This window comes from Myotis myotis, unplaced genomic scaffold (assembly GCF_014108235.1).
Source record: "Myotis myotis isolate mMyoMyo1 unplaced genomic scaffold, mMyoMyo1.p scaffold_m19_p_7, whole genome shotgun sequence".
In the NCBI taxonomy this organism is placed as follows: Eukaryota; Metazoa; Chordata; class Mammalia; order Chiroptera; family Vespertilionidae; genus Myotis; species Myotis myotis.
This window is the reverse complement of record NW_023416379.1, coordinates 11,135,497-11,159,790: the sequence shown is the minus strand read 5'-3', so window position 1 is coordinate 11,159,790 and position 24,294 is coordinate 11,135,497. Positions and strand designations below refer to the sequence as shown.

Here is a 24,294-nt window from a genome sequence, read left to right as displayed (position 1 = left end):
TTTGGGTACCCCTAAAGCCGAATCACAATAAAAGCATTCTAACTTTGCATAAAAATCTATTTGGATTGACAGAATCTAATATAATAATGTGTTGCTTTATAAATTAAGTTGTAAATTTGTTTATAAAATATATTTTGTTCTATGGAAATGTAATATTTGGGTATTAATAAAGTTACATATCTATAAAGAAATAAAATGATCAAATTTATTTTATAACTTCTATATAAAAGGCACCTAACTAGGCTTGGTTGGGCTTATAAAAAGTGAGTAAGATATAAGTTTCTGTTTTCAAAGAAACTCTCAATTGGACATGATTAAATACATAATGTGTGAATTGAAACATAATGCTGAGGAATTCATCCAAAGTGCAATACAAAAAGACAAAGAAATAACATATTTTTTTAAAACCAATGAAAGAAAATAGAAGACAAATTAAGCAACTCCATGATCTGTTTATTTGAAGAGAAATAAATGAGAATTTTGCAGAATCAAAGGAAGTTCTCACATCAGAATGGTGTTAGATGTTATAAATAGTGTAAAGATAAATCCACATATAGACATGCCATAGTAAAACTGCAGAATGTAAAAAAAAAAGAGATATCCTTAAAAGCTAGCAGAAAGAGGAGATACATAACCTATGAAAGACTGACAATAGACTAGCTGGAGACGCTAATCAACAACAACAGAGACCAGAACACAACACAGAGTAACTTAATACCAGGTAAACAGTCATTCAAGATAGAACGAAATAAAAATACATGAAACTAAGAGGATTTGCTGCCCACAGAACCTCAGTAAGAGGATTGTTAACATACATTTTCAGCAAGGAGAAAATGAACTCTGAGGAAAGACCTGGAGTAAAAAATGATGAGTACAAATATGATATCTTAAGATGTTCCTTTAATTATAAGATGTAGGAATAACTACTCTTTAAAAGATACAACTAAGGCAATACATGGTTATAATAATATATGACTACTAAAATGGCTAAAATAAAAAATACTGACCATACCAAATGTTGGTGAGGATTGCAGAGTAACTGCAACCCTCATACACTGATGGCAGGAATGTAAAATTGGAAAATTGCAGTTTCTTTAAAAGTTAACTATATATCCACTGTATAACACAGTGGTTCTCAACCTTCCTAATGCCGAGACCCTTTAATACAGTTCCTCATGTTGTGGTGACCCCCAACCATAAAATTATTTTCATTGCTACTTAATAACTGTAATTTTGCTACTGTTGTGAATCGTAATGTAAATATCTGATATGCAGGATGTATTTTCATTGTTACAAATTGAACATAATTAAAGCATAGTGATTAATCACAAAAACAATATGTAATTATATATGTGTTTTCCAATGGTCTTAGGCAACCCCTGTGAAAGGGTCGTTCGACCCCCAAAGGGGTCTGGTATAACAGATTCATTTATCTCCTAGGTATTTGCTCAAGAGAATGAAAGCATATGTTCACAAGAAAACTTGTACAAGAACTTCCATAGCAGTTTTCCTTATAATAGCTGCAAACTGGAAACAACACAATAACAAGAATGAATTCAAAATCATTTCCTAAATAAAAAATTCAAGGGGAGGAATACATAATGTGTGATTATATAAAATTCTAAAAAGTGTGACTTACCAGGTAATCTATGCCAACAGAAAGTAGACCAGCGCTTGCCTGGTTATGGGGGAGGAGAAATGAGAAGAGAGACTACCGAGAGGCATGAGCACGTTTGGGGGCATTGTATCAGTTTGTGCCAGCAGGATTTTAATTTATGGAGATGGTTGCGTAATGACGCAGAGAGGCCAATACCACTGAAAAAAGAATTTATTATTTACATTTGCCAAGAGAAAGGGGCATGCCAGCCACCCACAGCCACATGGGGAACACCAAGTTTGGTCAGGAGGCAGAAAGGCGGAGCGGAAAGCTAGGCCAGAGCTTCTCCTGATGTTTCCATGGAAAAGGTAAGCTAGGGCAGAGAAGCCAGCCCGGGGCTGGCTAGTTTAAAGAGTTCTGGCGGGCTTTGGGGCATAAGGGCTGTCACCCTTGTCTGGTGCCAGGACCTGGGTTGATTCAGAGTAGGGGAAACATTGGTTTGTTGTATGACAGATAAGAAGGTGCTTCAGAGTATGGGCTCTGGATCGCACAGGAGATGTAAATTACTTAGCCTATTAGTGTGGCCGTGTAATTAATGGATGCTAAATAGTCAAAGAATCTAAGATAACACAGTTAAAACAGAGTGATGGAAATGTCAATCCTATTGATTCATCTGATGGCTTCACGGTTGTATACATAGGTCAAAACTCATCAAATTGCATATCAATTATATGTCAATACAGCAGTAAAATTTTAAGTAGAATTATTAAATAATAGAAATACAGTGTAGAGGGCATTAAAAAAAGACAGAGAAAATAAAAAGAGAATATTGTTAGGAAAAGAGATAATAAAGGGAAAAGGATGGTAAAAAGAAAACAAAATAATGGTAGAAATGAGACCAAACACACCAATGTTCACACGAGAAAATTAAGTAGCTAACAATTAATTACTGATGCTCACTCTATGGCAGGCACTATTCTAAGAACTTTATCTTAGTTACCCTCCACAATCACCCTATGATGAAGTTCTAGTATTATCCTCAGCTTTCTTACCTATGAGAAAACTGAGGTATAGAGAGATGAAGGAAATTGTACAGGGTCACACAGAGATGAACAGAAGAAACAGGATAGGACCCAGGTGGTCTGGATAATGCTGTTAACCACCACACCAGAGCTGGAATAAACTTACCTGTAGAGTGATTTAAAAATATGCATGCTACTTACCAGCAATATATCTAAAACTAGGCCACACATAAAGCCTAAAAAAACCATAGCTCCTGGAAAGATGTATGGTAGCTGTGTTGTAGGCAGTTAGACAGACATGAGCAGAGCAAGGACCATGGGCCAGGTACAGAGGGTCGTCAGGGTGGAAAAGCCCCAGCTGCACAGGACAATTGTAGGACCTAACTCCAGGGTGATTGGACCTCCTGACCTTTCCTCCCTAGAGATAACATCTAGATCAGCGGTTCTCAACCTGTGGGTTGAGAACCCTTTGGGAGTCGAACGACCCTTTCACAGGGGTCACCTAAGACCATCGGAAAGCATATATAATTACATATGGTCTTTGTGATTAATCACTATGCTTTAATCATGTTCAATTTGTAACAATGAAAATACATCCTGCATATCAGATATTTACATTACGATTCATAACAGTAGCAAAATTATAGTTATGAAGTAGCAATGAAAATAATTTTATGGTTGGGGGTCACCACAACATGAGGAACTGTATTAAAGGGTCTCGGCATTAGGAAGGTTGAGAACCACTGCTCTAGATCCTAGTTGTACTTCAGCTCCAGGCCCAGATAAGCAATAAAACCAGCCAAGGCTGATGTCAGGACCAGCTGCATTGAATAAGGTCCCCCTGTCCTGTGGCCAGCCAATCAATCAGTGGAGAATACAACCCAGAAAGGACACACCTGGAAAACTGCTGAATATTCTATTGAGCTCTCCCCCTGGGAGCTCCCCTAAAATCTCCATCCTTAAAGCCCTAAGGACAGAGCATCAGTGTGCTCTCCCTCCCGGGAGCTCACCCATGCCTTTCCTTCCCTTTCCCCCTCCCTGGAGGCCCCTTAGCCTCCTCACTCTCAAGCTCCGAGAGCCCTTCCTTTACAGTCTAGAACTTGTTTCTTAAGCCCATTTCTTCCTGGAATTACTTCTACCTCTGTCATTTACATAGTAAATGCTCTCTTGCAATTTGGGTCTGGACTCTGAATTCTTTCCTAGCCAGAACCCAAGTACGGAGGTTGCTGAACCCAGGTTTGGTCTAACTTCACCGGTCTAATACCTGGTGCCATTCCCGCCGCCTACAACAGCTTCGCCTTGTCTGAGAGTTGGGGATGATCTCAGATGGTGATTATATGGCTGACAGGTTAGTAGATGCCCAGGTACCTCCCCAAATGACCAGTATAGGGGAATGGCCCAGCTCACCATTTACTTGGGTTGATTGACACTGCAGTGCAGCTATGAGCCTGAATAATGCATCTTATTTTCAACCTCAGTCCAAATTCAGGCCTAGGACACTGAAAGAACTCTGAATAAAAGAGGAAAAACGTATGCATTATTTTGAAATGACTTGTTTCTAGTTTGCTGCCAGGACAGTCTGTATAGATCATGTACATGTTTGAAACAACCTCCCTGCGTTCTTCTATTTCAATGAAGATCCAAGTGAGCCTTGTGTGCCCCAGGCTACTTCTTTTTATATGAAACCCAAGTACCAAAGTTGCTGAACCCAGGTTTGGTCTGACTCCACCCCCACTGGTCCGACACCTGGTGCCATTTGCACTTATTACAGCAACTGCATTGCACAGCCTGAAAACCAGCAAACCACTGTCCTGGAGGCCACGCCTGCCGCTGAGCTTGTGCAGGCTGTGCTTTTGTACAATAGTCTGGCAGGGACCTGCCTGAAACCCTGCGGTCCTGCTGCAGGAAGAGCAGTGCGTCATCACGATGTCCATTCTCATGGTGGCCCTGATGTCACCAGACCACACCTTTAGAGTTTTGTGAAGTCGATTCCCGTCTATGATCTCTCCACTCTCACCAAGTGCACAAAACTTTCCTATGCTTTTTTCAGGGATCTCTCATGCAGAAGCCAGAATTGCCCCATACTGGGCCCATCAACATGCTGTCACCCTATCTTAGTAGCTTTTGTGAATCTACCCCTAAAATATTTTTGTAATGTAGTTACAGTGTGTTCAGGGGAAAAAAAGGGTTTTATATTTGGAATCAGCAAATTTAGCCTAAATCACTCTTTGTTGCCTACTACTGAGCTAACATTGAAAAAAATTCCTAACCTCTCTGACTTAGATGCCTATCCTATAACATGGTATTAATTACCATGCTGACTACTTCTCAGACTGTAGTTGAATGAAAATGAGATAAAGAAAATTAAAACCATGTTGTAAACTGTAAAGTTTACATAAATAAAGATGCTATTGAACTGCTCCTGAAAAGCCCCCCACACCCTACGACCCAGCAAAACTGATTTTCCTGAGAATGGGGTCATAGAACAAAGGCATTAATGGAAATACCTTAAATATTGTAGAATCCCATTCAAGATATTCAACTTCAAGAATAATCTTTAGTAATTATTGCTTATAAAGTGCATTGTAATGTGCTTTATAGTGTACATTATCTCTTTGATACTCACAATTATTCTGTGAGGTGGGCATTATTACTGCCATTCGCAGATGTGGAAACTGAGCCGGAAAGCAATAAAATGTCTTGCCCAAGTCAAAGAGCTAATAAATGGTAGAACTGCAGCTTAGCCTGAGCCTCCCAAACCTTCCGAGGCTCTTTCAACTATGCCATGCTTGTCTTCAAAGTCGTCAGTAGTCTGTCACTTTATAGCAAGAATTTTCCAGAACACATAGGGCTAATTGACTCAAGCTGTATGAAGTAAGAGACTACTTTCTTAAATTGAGTTGTATGCTTTTATTTCTGGAAACGTTTTGATCCTCCACACCCTGCAGTTGCCAAGATGAGAGGGATTCGTGTTTTAACTTTAACTATACTTGTGCGTAAATAAAGAGCTTTCAATCGCCAACATCTCAGGGACTATTGAAAGAAAGCTAAGGGCTTGCTTTCTCTGCCAGGATCATCATACATTATTAAAGTGTAGAGCAGCCATTTCGAGCAACAGTTTTATAAGAAAATATCAGCACCCCAAATTCTATCACTCCTTCAAATTGCTAGTTCTGGGTAAAAAGTTACCAGATATATTTAAATTTTCTAATCACACCAGATGGGATCTATGATACCCATTCTTTGGGGGCTAATGTGATACCCATTAGAGTTGATTAGGTCTGAACCCAGGATTTAGTGCCTACAGATTGCTGATCCTGTCTTGAGTTCACACAACAATCAATACAAAGACTGAATAATGCTAACATTTAGATCTATCTTGGATTGTGAGGGTTTCTGTTTGTGATTTTAAAACAATGCCTTGGCATGAGAGCAAAACACCACTCTCATACTCCCTTGGGCTAAAGAATTTTCAGTAGATGGTGCTTCTGGTCTGACTTCCTACTCTCAGCTTTCATGCCTCTAGATTACAACTCACCCTCCCAAGTGGAGCCGTACTTACTTGATGGCTGGGAAAGTACCAGCTACAGCAGAGTCCTGTTTACGACTGTCCTCTTCAGTGCAGCAGGAAGCAAAAGCAGTGGAGTACGCAGGTAGCACTTGTGTCTCAAAGCAAGGGGGGACTTGCAAACACAAAACAAAGCCAAAGGAAAGAAACCGAAGATCCCACTCTTCATCTATCAAGCACTATGTCTCGCCCTGCACCCAGAAAACCAGAATACCACAAAATAGTAAGATCTTTTTATCAGCATGTTCTCAAAGATATTTTATTCTAGTTCAGAGAAAATGTTTTAAGTGACTTCTGATTTATTTTGCAAGGCGATGCTATAAGTAGAGTTTTTCAGTGGAGTAAGGGAGTGTTTGGTGAAGTGAATCGTAAATGACACCTCTGGGAATAGTTACAATCTCTTACATACCGAACAGAATAATCGATTCTTACATAGTCCAGGGTCTTCTTTTCCGACTGGTTAGATCTACAAAAGTGTCAAATTTTTCTTGTCTCTGACAGAAAGTGTGAAAAGATTAAGCAATTTTTTTTTTTTTGTATTTCATACTTGTAATTTGTTGTATTTTGTACTTCAGGAGACAGGAAATGAAATGCATGGAAAATAGTTGATTATATATTAAATTAAATAGGACTAGTGGATCAAAAAACTCGGGATTAAAAGATTGCTTTTAAACATAGATTCCCTAGTCCTAGATGTAAGGGGTTATTGTTGTAATTTGGTATGTGTTATTATCTTTTCTACATATTCCCAGTTGAGAGTTATTTTTAAAACTCAACTATTTGCAGATTAGATGTAGATATTTTTCTTTAATCCTCTCTTATAGGTTTAGGCATTCACAGTTATACTAGTATATGTGGAAGCTCTTCATTAAGTTTAAAGCTCTGTTATTTATTTCAAGCAACTGATGGGCAATTGCTTAAAATTAAGTAATTTCATCCATGGGTACTTAAAATTGTATGACTAACCCAAGCACAGCCCAGTTTGAAATGTCTACAGATGCCCCCTCTGGCATTCTAGGGTCTTGATTTATTTTTATTGAGGCTCTCAAATGCTAAAAAATATTGTACATCATTTATATTGTACCTACATCATTTGATAAAATCTCATATTTATCCTAATATATCCCCAACCTCCTGAAATAGCTAATGGTATTATATTTTTCATATATAAAAATTATTTTTTTAAAAAAATTGACCTTCCTTGTGATAAGTTGTATGGATTTGAGACTCAATTGGATATGTTGTTCAAGGTACAGCCTTTGGCCATGAAGCAGAATGGAGAAAACTGGCCTTTATGGGTATTGAACTTAAAACTCACTGGAAGTAAAATATAGTTTGTACCCACCCTTCATAATGAGAGAGAGATCGACAGAGAGAAAGAGAGATTGAAAAGAAAACGAAAATGCCATTATTTTAGCTTCGCCTTTATAAATGGACACAGTGCTGAGGATATGGTATATAGGTATCTCCTTTTCAAATTCTTTTTTTTTTTTTTTTGCTAGTGATAATAACTATGTTTTCACCCCTCCTTTCCCTTCCCCTTTGCTTATTTTTATGATGTAATATTGGCACATAGCAGTAATTTATTTTTTGCTGTGGTTCCTGATATACTAAGCAGAAATGTACTAATATAGGCATTTCTTGTGACTTATTATTAGGTTCTTGAAATTTTTAAATGAGAACAAAATTAAAATTGAGTACATGATGGCCCTTTCATGATTATTTTAACAGTATTTTTGTTCAAATCTCTTGCTTTACATCCTTTCTTTCCTGGTAGAAATATTAATGTATTTATTATTTGCTTGTACCTGGATTATATATATTAGTGTCCTTAATGTATATAATATATTTCTACATATATTTATGACATTTTTATTTATATTTTTCAACATTAATTATGTCCATATGTGCTATATCATATTTAGATTCTATTCATTTAAAATTATTTAGTGATAATAAATATTCTACTCGACTAAAAACATTGTCATGATATAAACTGATAAGTAAGGGAGTAGACACTGGTGGTATTGGGCCAATTTTGGAAGTATTTGGATCAAAATTATGTAATATTTTATAGCAGCCCCTTTGTTGAATAAACAATTGTATTGGTTTGTTGAGACATTTCTGCCCATGATTAAAAGAAGAAATTAAATACATATTTTCAGGCCTTATTTTCCCCTGCAGGTTAGGCTATCTGTCCAAGACACCTGGGCCTAGAGGTAACGACCTCTCTTCTAACCTGGAATCCACATTTGACCTTTCATGAAAATACGTAATTATGCACAAGATAAGATTGGTTTCAACAGAGGTGATCCTTAGTACCGCCATCTTCCACCCACTTTACTCAGAACATGCCTTCTTTTGTGCACCTCAGCGATAACTGCTGTGTGTGGAGGGGGCACCTGCAGTCTCCAGCTTCATCCCGGCTCTGCCAGCTGCTGGCTAGTTGGGCAAGTCACTCATTCCTCCTGAGGCCCCATCCCCTCCTCTGTAGGACTGAGAGCATTGGAATAAATTATCTCTAATATCCCCTTTCCATTCTTGATAGTATTCATGGTAGATGCAAAACAGAGACTTTCTAAAATGGATTGATGGTGCTTTGTGTTGTTTCTGTATTTTCAACCTATCTATGCGAAACCAAACCTAAATTATCTGCAGTTTCAGTTTTAATTTTTATTTTATTATTATTTTTTTAAAATATATTTTTATTGATTTTTTACAGAGAGGAAGGGAGAGAGATAGAGTCAGAAACATCGATGAGAGAGAAACATCGATCAGCCGCCTCCTGCACATCCCCCACCGGGGATGTGCCCGCAACCCAGGTACATGCCCTTGACCGGAATCGAACCTGGGACCTTTCAGTCCGCAGGCCGATGCTCTATCCACCGAGCCAAACCGGTTTCGGCCAGTTTTAATTTTTAATTCACTCTGAATATAAGGCATATTTTGGAGATCTATAAGGAAGTACAAGTTCTCTCTCTCTTTTGTTTTTTCTAAGTATAAAGAACAAAACCATAAATTTCCTGCTGCAGTTGGATTCATCCCGATGGTCTTCCTGGCAGGTCCGGAACCCATTAGGAAGTATGCAGACTCATGAGAAGTCTCACCCAGTTATGCCTCCAACCGAAAACATGGACAGCATCTACCAAAGGCCATTCTAGAACAACAGGAATTTATACTAGCAATTACTATTTCTTCAGAAACTTTCTCCATGAAAATAATATTGCAAGTTATACCATACAAACAAATGCAGAGAAAGATTTCTTATGTTAAGAAATTAATTTTATTTCATAGCCCCCCATGCCCCCGCCGCCCCCAGCAATGTATGCAAACATGGGTAGAATGGAGAGTGGAAAAGTGAACAGACCATCTGGAAGTCTGCATCCAACTAAGAGCCAGAGCAGTGTATTATTTGTAACGGCCTATAACGTGAAACTACCCATTTTTCTCCAGAACAAAGATCTCTTTGTCCTAACCTATGGAGCTCTGGTTGCCCAACTGTGCAAGGATTATGAAAAAGATGAAGATGTGAATACATATTTGGATAAAATGTAAGTAGAAGTCTTTCATTCTTGTGGAATGTGCATTGTTTCTTAGCATCCTCTGCATTTTCCCCACCCTGACTTCTCTTGCTCCATCCCACTGGCTCATCTTCTATCTGAATAAATAACATCTTAAGGCTAGACATCATTTCTGCCAGCTGACATTTGGGTTGTCATAAAGTACAAGAATGGGAAGGGACTTTTTCCCATGTATATCAGGCATGGAATGTTTTCTTTTTAGTTGGAAATCATTTCTTTGCTAGTCATTTATAAGCAAAGGAGGTAGTAAAACACTTTTTTCTTTTAACATGATGGATCATCAAATTTGATTTTTTTCAGAAAGCTTTTGTTCTAACATAACTCCTTCCACTAACTATATATATATATATATATATATATATATATATATATATATATATGCTTACATAAGCATAGACTGTCTGTGGAAGGATACGCAAAAAGCTACTAATGGACCCTTGCAGCTGTCTCCATTGGTTGGAGCATTGTGGGGTACGCCAAAAGGGTACAAGTTTGATCTTCAGTTGGGTCGCATGTTTCTCTCTCTCTCTCTCTCTCTCTCTCTCTTTCTCTCTTTCTCTCTCCTCTCTCTCCCCTCTCCTTTCCCTTCCACTGAAAAATCAATGGGGAAAATATCCTCAGGTAAGGATTAAAAAAATACATATATATATATATATATATATATATATATATATTCTATATAATAAAATCCTAATATGCAGATCAACCAAACAGTGGAAAAACTGATCGCTATGATGCACACTGACCACCGGAGGCAGATGCTCAACACAGGAGCTACCCCCTGGTGGTCAGTGTGCTCCCACAGGGGGAGCGCTGCTCAGCCAGAAGCCGGGCTCATGGCTGTCAAGCACAGTGGTGGTGGCAGGAGCCTCTCCCACCTTCACAGCAGTGCTAAGGACCCCTCAGGGGATGTCCACCTAAGCCAGCAGGCAGACATCCCCCGAGGGTTCCTGGACTGTGAGAGGGTCCAGGCCGGGTTGAGAAACCCTCCCCCGCCCCCCACCCCCAGTGCACGAATGTTGTGCACCAGGCCTTTTCTCTCTCTCTCTCTCTCTCTCTCTCTCTCTCTCTCTCTCTCTCTATATATATATATATATATATATATATATAGTTAGTGGAACCCACTTCTTCCATTTTAAATGCTCATTATTCTTGTCTTTATTAATGGAGATTCCTTTTGCACAAATTCAGCCTTTAAATTTCTCAGGATAATTATATGAACATTATGTTATTGCTCAATAATAAAATATCTGTCGGCCATGGCCGGGTAACTCAGTTGGAGTGTTGTCCCTGTAGGCCAAGGTTTCAGGGCACATGCAAGAAACAACAAATGAATGCATAAATAAGTGAAATAGCAAATCAATGTTTCTCTCTCTCTCCTCTCTTTTCTCTTTCTAGAGTTGATAAATAAAAATAAAAAATAATAAAATATCTGTCAACATTTTTAAACTTCTTAATTATGGATTCTGAAAAGGGTTCTAACAGGACAATGACTGAAAAATCTGTAGAAGATTTAATCAGACAGGTTGAATGGGAAATTTAGCCTAGCTGAGTTGAGCATTTTAGAGCTTTTAAAAAGGGTTCACTGTATTTTCAGTTAGAATACAGGAAAAAACAAACAAACCATAAAATAAATATTAACTATTTTTTTCTCTCAAAACCTTGGTTTTTCTTTCTTTTTTATGTGTTTATTATTTTTTTTCTATTAGAAAGTTCTTTTTCATTGTCCTGTATTTATTTTGATCCGTGTACTTTTTTTTTTCATTTCTTCTTAATTAGTCAGAAGCACTTCCTTGGCTAAACTGTCAGTAAGAGTGGGAGCTGCGTAAGCTATTTTACACTCGGGTCACGCTGCAACCCGCCACATAGCGTGTCCAGAAGTTACAGCATTTTATTTAGCTTATGTTAGATTTGCATTGTTGTGGGGAACATAGGTAGAAAATACAGAAATTCGCTTATTTGACTAGAAAAAATTATCTCTGGTTAGCTACTACTTGAGTGCACATTTTAACAAATATGAATGAAATATTAGTTAAAGAATAAATTTTGAGAGGCTGCCAAAAGGACTTGCCTTAAGAAACACAATAATTCACATCTGGATATCTTTAATAGCTTCTGCATCTTACATTTTTAATTTGATATATAAGTAAACAAAATATCTACTTTGCAGAAGCAAACCCTTTGACCAAAGCAAGATATATGTGTATATACGGCGCTGACCATAACGTTCTGGCTTCCCGTCACTATTCCCAGTGGCCAAGCCTGTGTGTATGCATAAAAATTAGAAACACTGAGAACATTTTTAAAATCCTGGTACAACTATTTCTGTGAAGTATACATTCTGTTTTTAAAAAGCCTATTCTGTGAGAACTTCCTGACTAGAATCACAAAACATTTGTCTTGAAAGGCAAGTGAGCTAAATTGAATATCGCCATCCACTCAGAAAAATTAATAGAATATCGCTAGATTTAGTGAATTAATGAGCACTCTGACATCAAATCTGCCTCCCCCCTTCTTAGACCCTAGGAGCAAATATTGCCTCTACAAACTTCGGTGTCTTTATCCTGATGGGTGTTCTGTTGCTCCGTTCAAGTCGTTTCGCTGGTTTATGCGCATGTGGCTGTGAAATGAAAAGCCCGGTTTTGTGTCAGTGGTTTGGCAAAGGAAGTCTTGTTCTTCTTTATTTCCACCGTGAAGGTCATATTTCCTCCACTAGATTGAAAGTTCTTAGGCTGATCTTGCTGAAGGTGCCTGCTAGCCATCTTAGCCACATACTCAGGTCACATCGCAATAAAATGCTTTCACAATTGTACTGCAAGTACTACTCAAGCTATTCGTTGTGAGGTAGAGCTATTACAAATATTTTCTCCCAAGTCCCACAGATTCAGTTTCCCTGAAATGAAAAACTGAATTTTCTGAACTTGGCGCTGTTTTCTTTTCACAAAAACTCAGAGTTCTAACTGTGGACATCTACACTAGCAACAAAAATTGATTTTTCTCTTCCCCTCATCCCCTCCTTCTAGAGCCCACCCCAGGCATGCCTGCCCTCCTAACACAATAACTCTGCTAAGAGAAGAATGAGCATCTAGGTACCACACCTGGAGCAGACCACAAGTTAACTGACCCTCATTCTCAACAGCTAATGATGAGAAAGTTAGTTGCTAATGAGAAACATTAGGCCACAAACACCAACCAGCCTTATTTACCTTTAGTGTGCAAAGCCAAGTTTGGGCCATCCCTGACTCCTCAAATTCCTTTGCTTGTAGATTAGTTAATATTCCCTGGATGTGCTGCAGAGAGAGGAGGAGGAGGAGGAGGAGGAGGAGGAGGAGGAGGAGGAGGAGGAGGAGGAGGAGGAGGAGGAGGAGGAGGAGGAGGAGGAGGGGGAGGGGGAAGAGGAGGAGAGAGATTTGTTGTTCCACTTATTTATGCATTCATTGGTTGATTCTTGTATGTGCCCTGACTGGAGATGGAACTTGCAACCTAGGTGTATCAGGACAACTCTGTAACCCACTGAGCTACCCGGCCAGGGCCTTGCTGCCCTCTGTTTCTGTGGTCTGTAGGGCAAATAAGAAGCCCACTGTTAAATAGCCATTTGACTTGTCACGTTAGGTTTAGTTTGTAATCCAGTTGGCAAGTGCTAACTAGATGAATCCATTCTTAAACACTGACAAACAGCACTAAGTACTCAAATATTATTTCCAGACCAGTCTTTCCTTCATCCACAGGGGATATGGCATTGGAACGCGGCTGGTGGAAGACTTTTTGGCTCGATCTTGTGTGGGACGATGCCACAGTTATTCAGAAATTACAGACATAATTGCCCAGGTAAGAGCATTTTTAGCTCTGTCAATATGTTTTGAAACCCTTTGATTCATCCTGAGTTTGGTGGTTTTCTGCTCTGATTGAAGAGGTTCCATCTGTATCCATTATTAGGTGAGAAGAGAGAGGATTCCGATCAAAAAGCATTTTATTTCAGCACAGAGATAAAGCTATTGAGAACACAGATAAATGCTTCCAGGCATTTAAGCATCTATCGATTTTTCTGACCATGTGGTATGTGTCCCACACTGGGGGAAATGTTTTAGAAGGTAAGCAGAAGGGAAGTGTAATAAGGCAGCCTTATAACACACAGGCCCAGAACCAATTTCTTCATATAATCATTTTCAGCAGGTGGAAGGAGGTAGTCTTTGCCTGTGTCAGAGAACATTGCAGCCATTTCATTCCAGAACAAGTGTTTTCCCAAGAGAAAAAGGAAGCTTCCTATAAATGTATGTGCTCTAAGAACTTTCACAGCCCCGAGAGGCAGCTTGGAATCATCTGGGACTAGATCAAATTTTCGATAGAAGATGAGATTGGGAAATGCATCCTTAGCCAGAATTCCTTGCCTTGTTCATTTGTGAGACATCTGCGTGGATAAGAGATATTTATGTGGTCCAGGAATGCTGCCTCCACGTTTTCGCAACTGACCAATTTAGTTAGTCTCATTCTTCTTTTCTCTCGTCACCCTTGATGGGGTCATCCATTGTCATATTGACTCTTCACATTAGTGTCAATAATAGTTCTACATAGCGGTTTGTGATTTTAACTGCAGCTTTACATATTTTTTGTCTTTCATTTTTACAGTATTCCTGTGAAGCAGGCAGACTAGGAGTTCTTATCCCCACTTTCCAGATAAGCAAACGAGCCACAGAAAGAATTTGATAAACATTAAATACTAGTATATGTGAAAAATATTGTACATTAAAAAACAATCCAAATGAAAGGTTTTCCCATTTGTTGTTAGTCTTACTTTTATTATTTCATCCCTAGTGAATCATATATTTGAAATTAAAATCTAGGCTTTCTCATAACAGTGGACATAAGACACTGTGGGGTAGGGGAGGCCAGAGGATTGTCAAGGGCGGGAAAAAAAAGGACACATATGTAATACCCTTTGTAATACTTTAAGCAATAAAACAATAAAAAAATAAAATAAAATAAAATCTAGGCTTTCTAGTCTTAGTGTAGTGAGTTTACCACACTACTAAACAGGTTATATTTTTTTCTCTCTTTCCATATTTGCAGCCTAAAATTAAGATCCTGAAGCAGTAGTTTGTAAAATGAAATAGATTTTCACTAAACCAGTTCTATGGGCAATACTACAAGAATATGAGCTGTTTTGATGGAAAGCAAATATTCACAATATATAAATGTAGATGGTTGTGTCCTATTTCTGTAAAAAGTGCCATTGGAATATTGATGAGGACTGTATTGAATTTATAGATCACTTGGGGTAGTATGGATATTTTAATAATATTAAGTTACCCAATCCATGAACACAGGATGTCATTCCATTTGTTTGTATCTAATTTCTTTCATCAGTGTTTTATAGTTTCCAGTAAATAAGTCTTTCACCTCATTAGTTAAGTTTATTCCTAGGTATTTTACCCTTTTTTTTTTTTTTGGTGCTATTGTAATGAGATTGTTTCCTTAATTTCTTTTTTGAATAGTTAATTGGTAGTATGTAGAAACACAACTCATTTTTGTTTGTTGATTTTTGTATCCTGCAACTTTTCTGAAATAATTTCTAAGTTTTAACAGTTTCTTTGTATGTGTGTATGTGTGTGTGTGTGTGTGTGTGTGTGTGTGTAGTCATTAGGATTTTCTACACATAAGATCATATCATCGGCAGAAAGATAATTTTACATCTTTCTTTCCAATGTGGATGCCTTTTATTTCTTTTTTCTTACCTTGTTGATCTGGCTAGGACTTCCAGAACTGTGTTGCGCATGATGAAGCTTGCAATTTTTTACCGTTGAATATAGCAAAAGGGAACGGATAATCTCTTTCACAAATGGTTCTGGGAAAACTGGACGTGCACACACAAAAGAATGGAATTGGACCCTTACCCGAGAGCAGTGATGGTGAACCTTTTGAGCTCAGTGTGTCAGCATTTTGAAAAACCCTAACTTAACTCTGGTGCCGTGTCACATACAGAAATTTTTTGATATTTGCAACCATAGTAAAACAAAGACTTATATTTTTGGTATTTATTTTATATATTTAAATGCCATTTAACAAAGGAAAATCAACCAAAAAAAATGAGTTAGCGTGTCACCTCTGACACGTGTGTCATAGGTTCACCATCACTGTCCTAGAGTATACACAAAAATCAACTCAAAATGGATTCAAAACTTCCACTCTTATTGCAAGTTTCCTTCTTACCAATGAAGAGAATACGTTGCCACCCTCACCCTTCTTTTGTGCAGAGGGGTTGTCTCCCGGTCTTTGCACTTTCCTTCAAAGGCCTGGTTTCCTCCCCCTTAATAATTTTCACTTCTCCAGCAAAATGTTCTTTCACATGTGGGAATGATGTCAGCCAATTCGGGAGCATGTGAACGCAGATGAAGGGTCAGGTTTTAGTTATGTATTCACCACGGATGCTTTGCTTATAATTAGCTTTCATTAAAAGGTCTGGCCTTTGGCTGCATTGTCTCATCCATCCTTGTAGTCTCTGCTCAGAGGAGGTGGATGTCAGATGTGAGAGTCGGCTTTATAGACAAGTGGGCAAGATCAGAGGGGGCCTAGTGCTGCCTGGGGAGCATAGCAGGAACAGGAGCAGACCCCGATGGTTGTGACTCGTTTGGCCGCCCTCCCAGGCCACACATTTAGACAGAGCACTGGCATTGTCCTTGTTGAGTACTTCATCTGCACATCATGGCTGCCACAGAACTCATGATCTCTGTCCTGGTTCCAGAGAAGGAAAGAGAGGGAAGCAGAGAAAGAAGAAGAAAGCCATGTCCAGATGAGTGAAGTGAGTCATCTAAGAGCTAGTTACTGAAAGACTATACGTAGGAACATGCTCTACTCTACACTCCTCTGCCTCTGGGAGAGGACAATCATGTGACTTCATATATTACTAACACCCCCCTCTCGTTTTCCTCACTTTGCCTTTTCCAAGGGGAAAGTAACTCTATCACTAAGCTTCTGATAACTTTTTTGGACAGGCTTTAGACCTCAAATTGCACCATCTAGTGGTATAAAAACAAATCCCATGACAGAGACCAAATTATATTCAGTCAGCCTTATCTGTATATATAAAACCCTAATATGCAAATAAACCGAACGGCAGAACAACTGAACAACCAAACAACCAGTCACTATGACGTGCGTTGACCACCAAGGGGCGCGTGCAGAACATGGTGAGCATTGGCAGCAGGTGGCAGAGCGCCGAACATGGCGGGTGTCAGCCCCAGTGGAATGGTGGAGCAGGTAAGCAGGGGCACCAGACCAAGGTGGGGTGCCGGTCGCTGTCATCAGGGAGAGCCTCTGGTGTTTAACAAAAATTCTTTGCTCCCGGGAGCCGAGGTCCTGCCTGGCGCTCACACCCGCTGCTGGCTCCCGGCGCTGGCCCTGATCGCTCAGCACCGTCAGCAGGTGCAAGCAGCAGCTGCCAGCCCCGATCGCCCCTCAGGGCTTCTCCACCTCCCCCTGCTCCTGAGGGGCGATCGGGGCAGCAGCCGCTGCTCACACCCACTGCTGGCACTGGCCCCAATTGCTCCGCACCATCAGCGGGTGCGAGCGGGGAGGCGCCGTCAGTGTGTGGGAGCAGCAGCAGTGGGAGCAGGGCTGCCAGCAGAGAGGGGACCGGGGGCCACGGTGGGAGGGGCCAGGTGGGGGCACAGAGGATGGGCCGAGACCCGCCCCTGTACCCGCTGCAGCCTTGCAGCCCACAGTTCCTTTCAAGGTGCACAAATTTGTGGACTGGGCCCCTAGTATTCCATATAAAGAAGGGATGGCAGGCTAATTCTAAAGCCATCTTCCTGCAACATTAAAAGGTATTTATTTTATTTTTCAATTATAATTCACAGTCAATATTATTTTCTTTTAGTTTCAGGTGTACACCCACATAGTGGTTAGACTTTACAAAGTGAGCCCCCCAATATTTCAACTACCCACCGACAAAAAGGTATTCATTTTTAAATTGTGATATTATCATATTTAAATCTGCTTTTTGTAGTGATTGTCTCAAAATACAACACATTTTAAATAAGACATATAACAAATTGTTAGCATTATAAAATGATATTTTAAAAAACTAGTAATACAGAGATTTTCTGAAGAAAAGTTCAAAGTAATTCCCACCTATTATCTATTTCTTCCGTGCAAGAGCTTTGTGAAGTAGAGAGCATCTATCATTAGCCCCATTTTACTGATGATGTAATTAAGACTTAGATGACATCACCAGAGACAGGTAGAACAGCCAGCTTACGCTTTATTTCTCTGACCTGATTCCAGTGCTTTTTAAAAAATATAATTATTCCTCTAAAATATACCTTTGAAGATTTTCTCCTGCTATGGTCATTGTTTTGAGAAAAATGAAAATGTGGAATTTGCAGCAGAGTTACCTTAGCTGATTTTAGTTGTAATAATGAAATATTAGAGAGTTTAACTATAATTTAACAGGAACAAATCTCTTTCAGTTTGTTATAAGGACAAGTAGAAAATGCAATTGTACCTCTCCCTGGTTTAAGGTCTAAAAAACACCTCCTGAGATACATAAAAATATTTTGCATGGTTTCCAAACACATTTATGATGAAGTTTTCTTATTAGGAGAAGCTAATTAGAGAAAAACTTGATCATTAAAATACAAATGGTCATAAAGGCTAGGCTTGACAAGAACTAGGATAGTGTTGCCTTTTAAAAGTAACTTAAACGCAAGGAGCTCTGATGCTCATCAGATTCAGAGCAGCGGTGTAACCAAATCCAATGCGGCAGAGAGGGAAAGGGAGGAGTCCTCATCCCGCTCAGCCCCATTCCCTCGGTGAGCCCCTGAGAAAGTCGCTGAGCCGGGCTGAAACTCAGTTTCCATACCTGTCAGATGAGGCCTCTTCCAGCTAAAGTTCTCCTGAATTTCAGGTATTGCTTTCTCTAGCTAAAATCTGGACACCTAACTCTAATTATAAACAGCTGAGCGTCCTGGTTGTGACTTCCAAGGTCTCCTCCAAAGCGTTCATACTTTCCAGTTACTGACAGTGTTACCAGCTGCTCGGCCCAGCGTGGACAAGCTTCTCACTGTCAGGCCAATGTCATGAGGATGGTTGTGCTGAGTGGCACAGAGGGACTTTATAATTTTTCAGGATAAACATCACATCATTAGTAGAATGAAATTTTAAAACACAACACAAAATATATTCAAAATATAAAGATACTTTTAAAACTCAAAATTCTGATCTTTATGTTAAAAAATTGGAACCAAATATGTTGTACATGTTGGAAATTCTGGAAAGCAAAAATGCGATATTTTCCTTTTGATAGTATGCATTGTAACTTTGCGTTAATTAGATGCTATAAACAATGATTTTTTGTGTGTGTATGAGTGATATAAAATCAATGAAATAGTCGAAAGGAAATGTTCATAGGAGGCAAAAAAAAAAAAGGAAAAGAAAATGCCTAAAGTGGGGAAGGAACTCTAAACGTGAATATTATATGCATGAACTCTAGAGCAAGATTTAGGAGTATAACCCAAAAAGGAATCTCAATGCCAGAGGGATTTTTTAAAACTAGGGAATCATTTTTATTTATAAACTGCTCCATTTAAGATGAGAGTTGAGTCTATACAGAAGGGTTCCAGCAAACCACACTAGTCATATTTCTTTTGTCCTAATTCTAATCTGAAGGCACAAAACTGCCATGGCTGAATTTATTCAAATTATTCAAATGCTTTGAAGCCTAAAACTCCCAAGTCACAGAGTATTGGCAGCTCCATGTCATGGAAGTGCAATCTCCGTCCAGGTTTGTACTCAGAAGCACCGATTTAACACCTCAACAGGGACATTCAAATCTGACTTGATTAGACATTTTCAGAGGGGTGTGCCTTTCTTTTTTTAAAATATATTTTATTGATTTTTTTACAGAGAGGAAGGGAGAAGGATAGAGAGTTAGAAACATCGATGAGATAGAAACATCGAGCAGCTGCCTCCTGCACACCCCCTCCTGGGGATGTGCCCACAACCAAAGTACATGCCCTTGACCGGAATCGAACGTAGGACCCTTCAGTCCGCAGGCCGACACTCCATCCACTGAGCCAAACCGGTTAGGGCAAGGGTGTGCCTTTCTTGAAGGAGAGTGAGTGAGGGCCCAGTCGGGAGACAGAAACCACACAATCATTTCAGCAAGCAAAGTTTAATATAAAAAGTTATTAACTATATAGGTGATTAGCTATAAGAAAGAAAAAATATGCCAAAGAATTCCTTAGTGCTGAGAGAGAATACCCCCCAAAAAGAAAACATTTTTTAAAATATATTTTTTATTGATCTCAGAGAGGAAGGGAGAGGGAGAGAGAGATAGAAAACATCAATGGGTAGAACCTTTTTCCGCTGGCGCCCTCGCTGTTTGGCTTTGGGAGTCGTTCTGCCGTCTCCGAGGCTGCAGCTGCGGACTGGGGGGCGTGGGGGGGGGAGGGGGGGCGCTCCACGCCACGCCTCTGGGGACCTCTGCCTCCTCCTTTGGTGCGGACCGGATGGTGCAGCAGGCCCCGGACTCCTGAAGCCCCGGGAGCGAACTTAAGAAGATTTTGTTCATGTGTATGGCATAGAAGATGAATTCTTCCTCCTCCACCATGAATGAAGAACCCGATGCTCTATCGGTAGTTAACCAGCTGCGGGATCTGGCGGCAGATCCATTAAATGGAAGAGCCATTGTCCAGGATCAGGGATGTCTGCCTGGCCTTATTTTATTTATGGACCATCCCAACCCCCCAGTTGTCCACTCAGCTTTGCTCGCTCTTCGATACTTGGCAGAATGCCCTGCTAACCGAGGAAAGATGAAGGGAGAACTGGGTATGATGTTAAGCTTGCAAAACGTTATACAGAAGACTATAACTCCGGGAGAAACAAAACTGCTGGCCTCTGAAATCTATGATTCTTCAATCTTCCAATATGGCAGATGGGGATAGTTTCAATGAAATGAATTCACGTCGAAGGAAAGCGCAGTTTTTTGGGGGAACTACAAACAAACGTGCCAAAACAGTGGTTTTACATATAGATGGTCTTGATGACACGTCTCGGAGAAATCTATGTGAAGAAGCTTTGTTAAAAATTAAAGGTGTCATTAGCTGTACTTTTCAAATGGCTGTTCAAAGATGTGTGGTGCGAATCCGGGCAGATTTGAAAGCAGAGGCTTTGGCATCAGCGATAGCATCAACCAAGGTTATGAAGGCTCAGCAAGATGTGAAAAGTGAAAGTGGAGAAGAGATGCTGGTCCCATTCCAGGATATGGTTGTGGAAGTAGAACAGAACACAGAACTGCCCGACTACCTGCCCGAGGATGAGAGCCTCACGAAGGAGCAGGACAAAGCAGTGTCCCGGGTGGGCTCCCACCCGGAGGGTGGGGCTAGCTGGCTGAGCACAGCTGCAAACTTTCTATCCAGATCATTTTACTGGTGACTTCAATTTGGGGTGCAAGGACTGTGTGAATGAACAAGGGGCCAGTTTTCCATTGTTGTGGTGAACTGTCAAGTGCAATTTGCAATAAGTTATCATGGAAAATTTTTAGATTACATGATTGCGTACGCTGCGTTTTACATTTTATTGGACATTTTGCCCCACTAAGTGGTAAAAAGGACAGAGGCTACAAGGGGAGTTGCTTTGTTTATGAAGGTATTTTGGTTTTGCTTTCCTTTGTTTAATTGCCTCACATTTTAAAAAAACATGGGCCCACAATTAAACCAACATATTATATGTGCAGCTTTACATTTTATTTTACATGAAACACCTGATTAGGAAAACTCATTTTCTCCTCAGGTCTCAGGACCTATCTGAAGAGAAATTATTAAGCTCAAGTTGTGCATGAATTACTGAACATTTCCCTCTGTTTTTCTTCACGAAAGATACTTGTTTTGGTACTCTAGAAGAGTTGAAAATGTTTCTCATTGCCCCCCTTTTGTGCCTTTTTAAAATTTTGCCAACCATGTTTATAGAAAGGTCATTACTAATGACATTTTGTGAATTAAAATGTATTCATTTGAATGTAGCAGTCCCCTAAAAATACAATTCTACAAAAACTTTTAAAAAAAGAAAAGAAAAAAAAAGAAAACATCAGTGATGAGAGAGACTCATTGATGGGCTGTCTCCTGCACTCCCCCCCCCCCCCCCCCGCACCCACAACTGGGAATCGAGCCTGCAACCTGGGCATGTGCCCTTATTGAAAATTGAACCAAGACCTCCTGGTTCATAGGTCGACGCTCAACCATTGAGCCATGCTGGTTGGGCAGCTTCTTTTGTATATATTTCTATTCCTCATCTAACTAAAGCAAAAGTGTTTTACAAAGAACAGAATAATACAGAGTTTTATTGAGTCATGGTAATATAAACAAACTTCGTTTGATTTGATACTTTATTGTATTATCCATTAAAGTTATCTTTCATTTCTGGGATATTTCATTTCCCCAACACGTCTCTAAGCTTTTCAAAGGGAAGAATAATTCCAGGGTTTGGCCCATCAGAACATTGTAGACATATGTTACATGTGACTGAATGGCAAACCAGAATATTATAGACATGTGTTACATGTTACTGAAGTGAATTTACAAAATGTTTGAAGATCTTACCACACATCTGTACACTGTTGCTCCTCCTACTCTTTCCAGAAGAGGGCAGTAGTCCACATTCATCTCCAAATTAAAGTCTCCTGCTCTTCACCTCACATTTTAACACCCATCACTTGCAGCCCCCTTATTTCAACAGTACTTAACTGCTACATTGAAAATCCAGACCTGTCTGGTTGCTCACAGTAACAAACCCACAATAACAAGATTTGCACTGCAATGGAATTCTGGACAGGAAAATATCTGATTCTTATTAAACAATAGACAGTGAATTCATCTTGATAATTTTATTGAAACCCTTTATTTTCCCCCACTATTTATATGATTGTAGAAAATTGCAGGAGAGGTGGAGTCATTCTTGCTACACTAAAGTCAACTGTGATTATAAAATGCAAGTGTTAAATAGAATCAAATTACTAGATATTGCATTTCCCTTAACCTAATAGGCATATATCTCTTCCAGTTTATTATGAGGCTAAATAGAAAATGCAATTATACCTCTCTCTGACTAAAATATAAAAAAATCTTCTTAGTTACACAAAAATATATTCGATGGTTTCAAACACATGTATAGTAACAGTTTTATTAAGAAAAGCTAATTAGACATAAATTAATCATTTCCATTTATTATGGGAAATATTTGAAATGTAGCCTAAAATTCATCATGGAGCCAAACTGTGTTAGCTAGACCCCTTAAGTTGGAGTCACATCAGGCCATAGGGGTTTATTGTAAGGATATCCTGGGACACCATAGCTAGGCTTCATGGGAGAACAGAAATTAGAAAATCCTTCGGTTTCCCTTGTCATCTCAGGCGCAGGCATTTGCACTTCCCCACCCACTTCACTCCTCCGCAGTTTTGGTGACTCAGCTATTCTCTGCTTACTTTGCTCTTGCAACTAATTACTAAGATCTTCTTTAAATAAATTTTTTTATTTTTCAATTATAGTTGACATTATAGTTGACATATAATATGACACTAGTTTCAGTGTAGAACACAGTGATTAGACATTTATATGCCTGACAAAGTGATCACCCCAATAAGCCCAGTACCATCTGACACCGTAATATCATGCACTGTTATTACAATATTACTGACCATATTCTTTACGCTGTACTTTACATCCCTGTGATTGTCTTTATGACTGGCAATTTATACATTTGATCCCTTCCCCTTTCTATTCTTTTTCTTTTAAAAAATGTATCTTTATTTTTGAAAGTATTACGGATGTCCCCTTTCCCCCCATTGACGCCCTCCACCACCCTTCCCTTGCCCTCCACCACCCTTCCCTCCCCCTTCACCACACTACTTCCCTTTCTTCCCTCCGCATCAGTCCTTCGGCCGCCTCACAGTGTCCGCTTGGCTTCCTCTTACTTTCTTCGCTCCACGTATCTCTTGTCTTCTGTCCAGTCGCCCAAACTGTGACTCTCTCTGTCTCATATTCAAAGTGGGAGCCCTTGATAAGCAGGGATTGAATTCCATGGAAGTCACAGCACAACACCACACAGCATTCCAGAGGAGCTGGCATCACCGCTAGCTGAATGTCAGGCCAGTTTCCTACTGAGTTTTTTTTTAGCTGGGAATAAGAGAGTGGAAAAATTAAAAGGAAAGAAAAATCCTTTATAGTTACAAAAGTCTCAATATTTAAAAAATAATGAGTATTAACAGCAAAAGCAATTCATAACATACTTCGAGAATTATTACCCCTTGGGCCAAAAATGTGCCAGATAGATGATTAAAAATAAGAAACTTGTTTAAACAAACACAATTATTTAGACTTAATTCTCCCCCCTGAGTAGGCAAGAACTGCCGTCTATAAGCACCCACATACTTGAACTATTCCTCCTTGTACCTCTGGGAGGGCTGAAAGGAGAAAAACGTAGGAAGTTTTCTTTGTGGAGAAGCATGTACGCAGAGCCACCGGGTCTGTGGGTCTT

The 24,294-nt window shown here is 39.5% G+C and overlaps 1 protein-coding gene and 1 pseudogene across 1 annotated transcript in view; both read left to right on the top strand.

The window, feature by feature from the left end:
- The first annotated feature begins 6,368 nt into the window (after nucleotides 1–6,368).
- TRAPPC3L (trafficking protein particle complex 3 like) overlaps nucleotides 6,369–24,294 on the top strand; it is a 36,018-nt gene continuing 18,092 nt past the window's right edge. The window contains exons 1-3 of the mRNA XM_036317938.1: nucleotides 6,369–6,410; nucleotides 9,641–9,738; nucleotides 13,497–13,596. Of these exons, the coding sequence (XP_036173831.1) occupies nucleotides 6,369–6,410; nucleotides 9,641–9,738; nucleotides 13,497–13,596 (240 nt within the window). The remainder of the gene's footprint in view (nucleotides 6,411–9,640; nucleotides 9,739–13,496; nucleotides 13,597–24,294) is intronic.
- On the top strand, nucleotides 20,247–21,816 carry LOC118660475 (annotated as a pseudogene).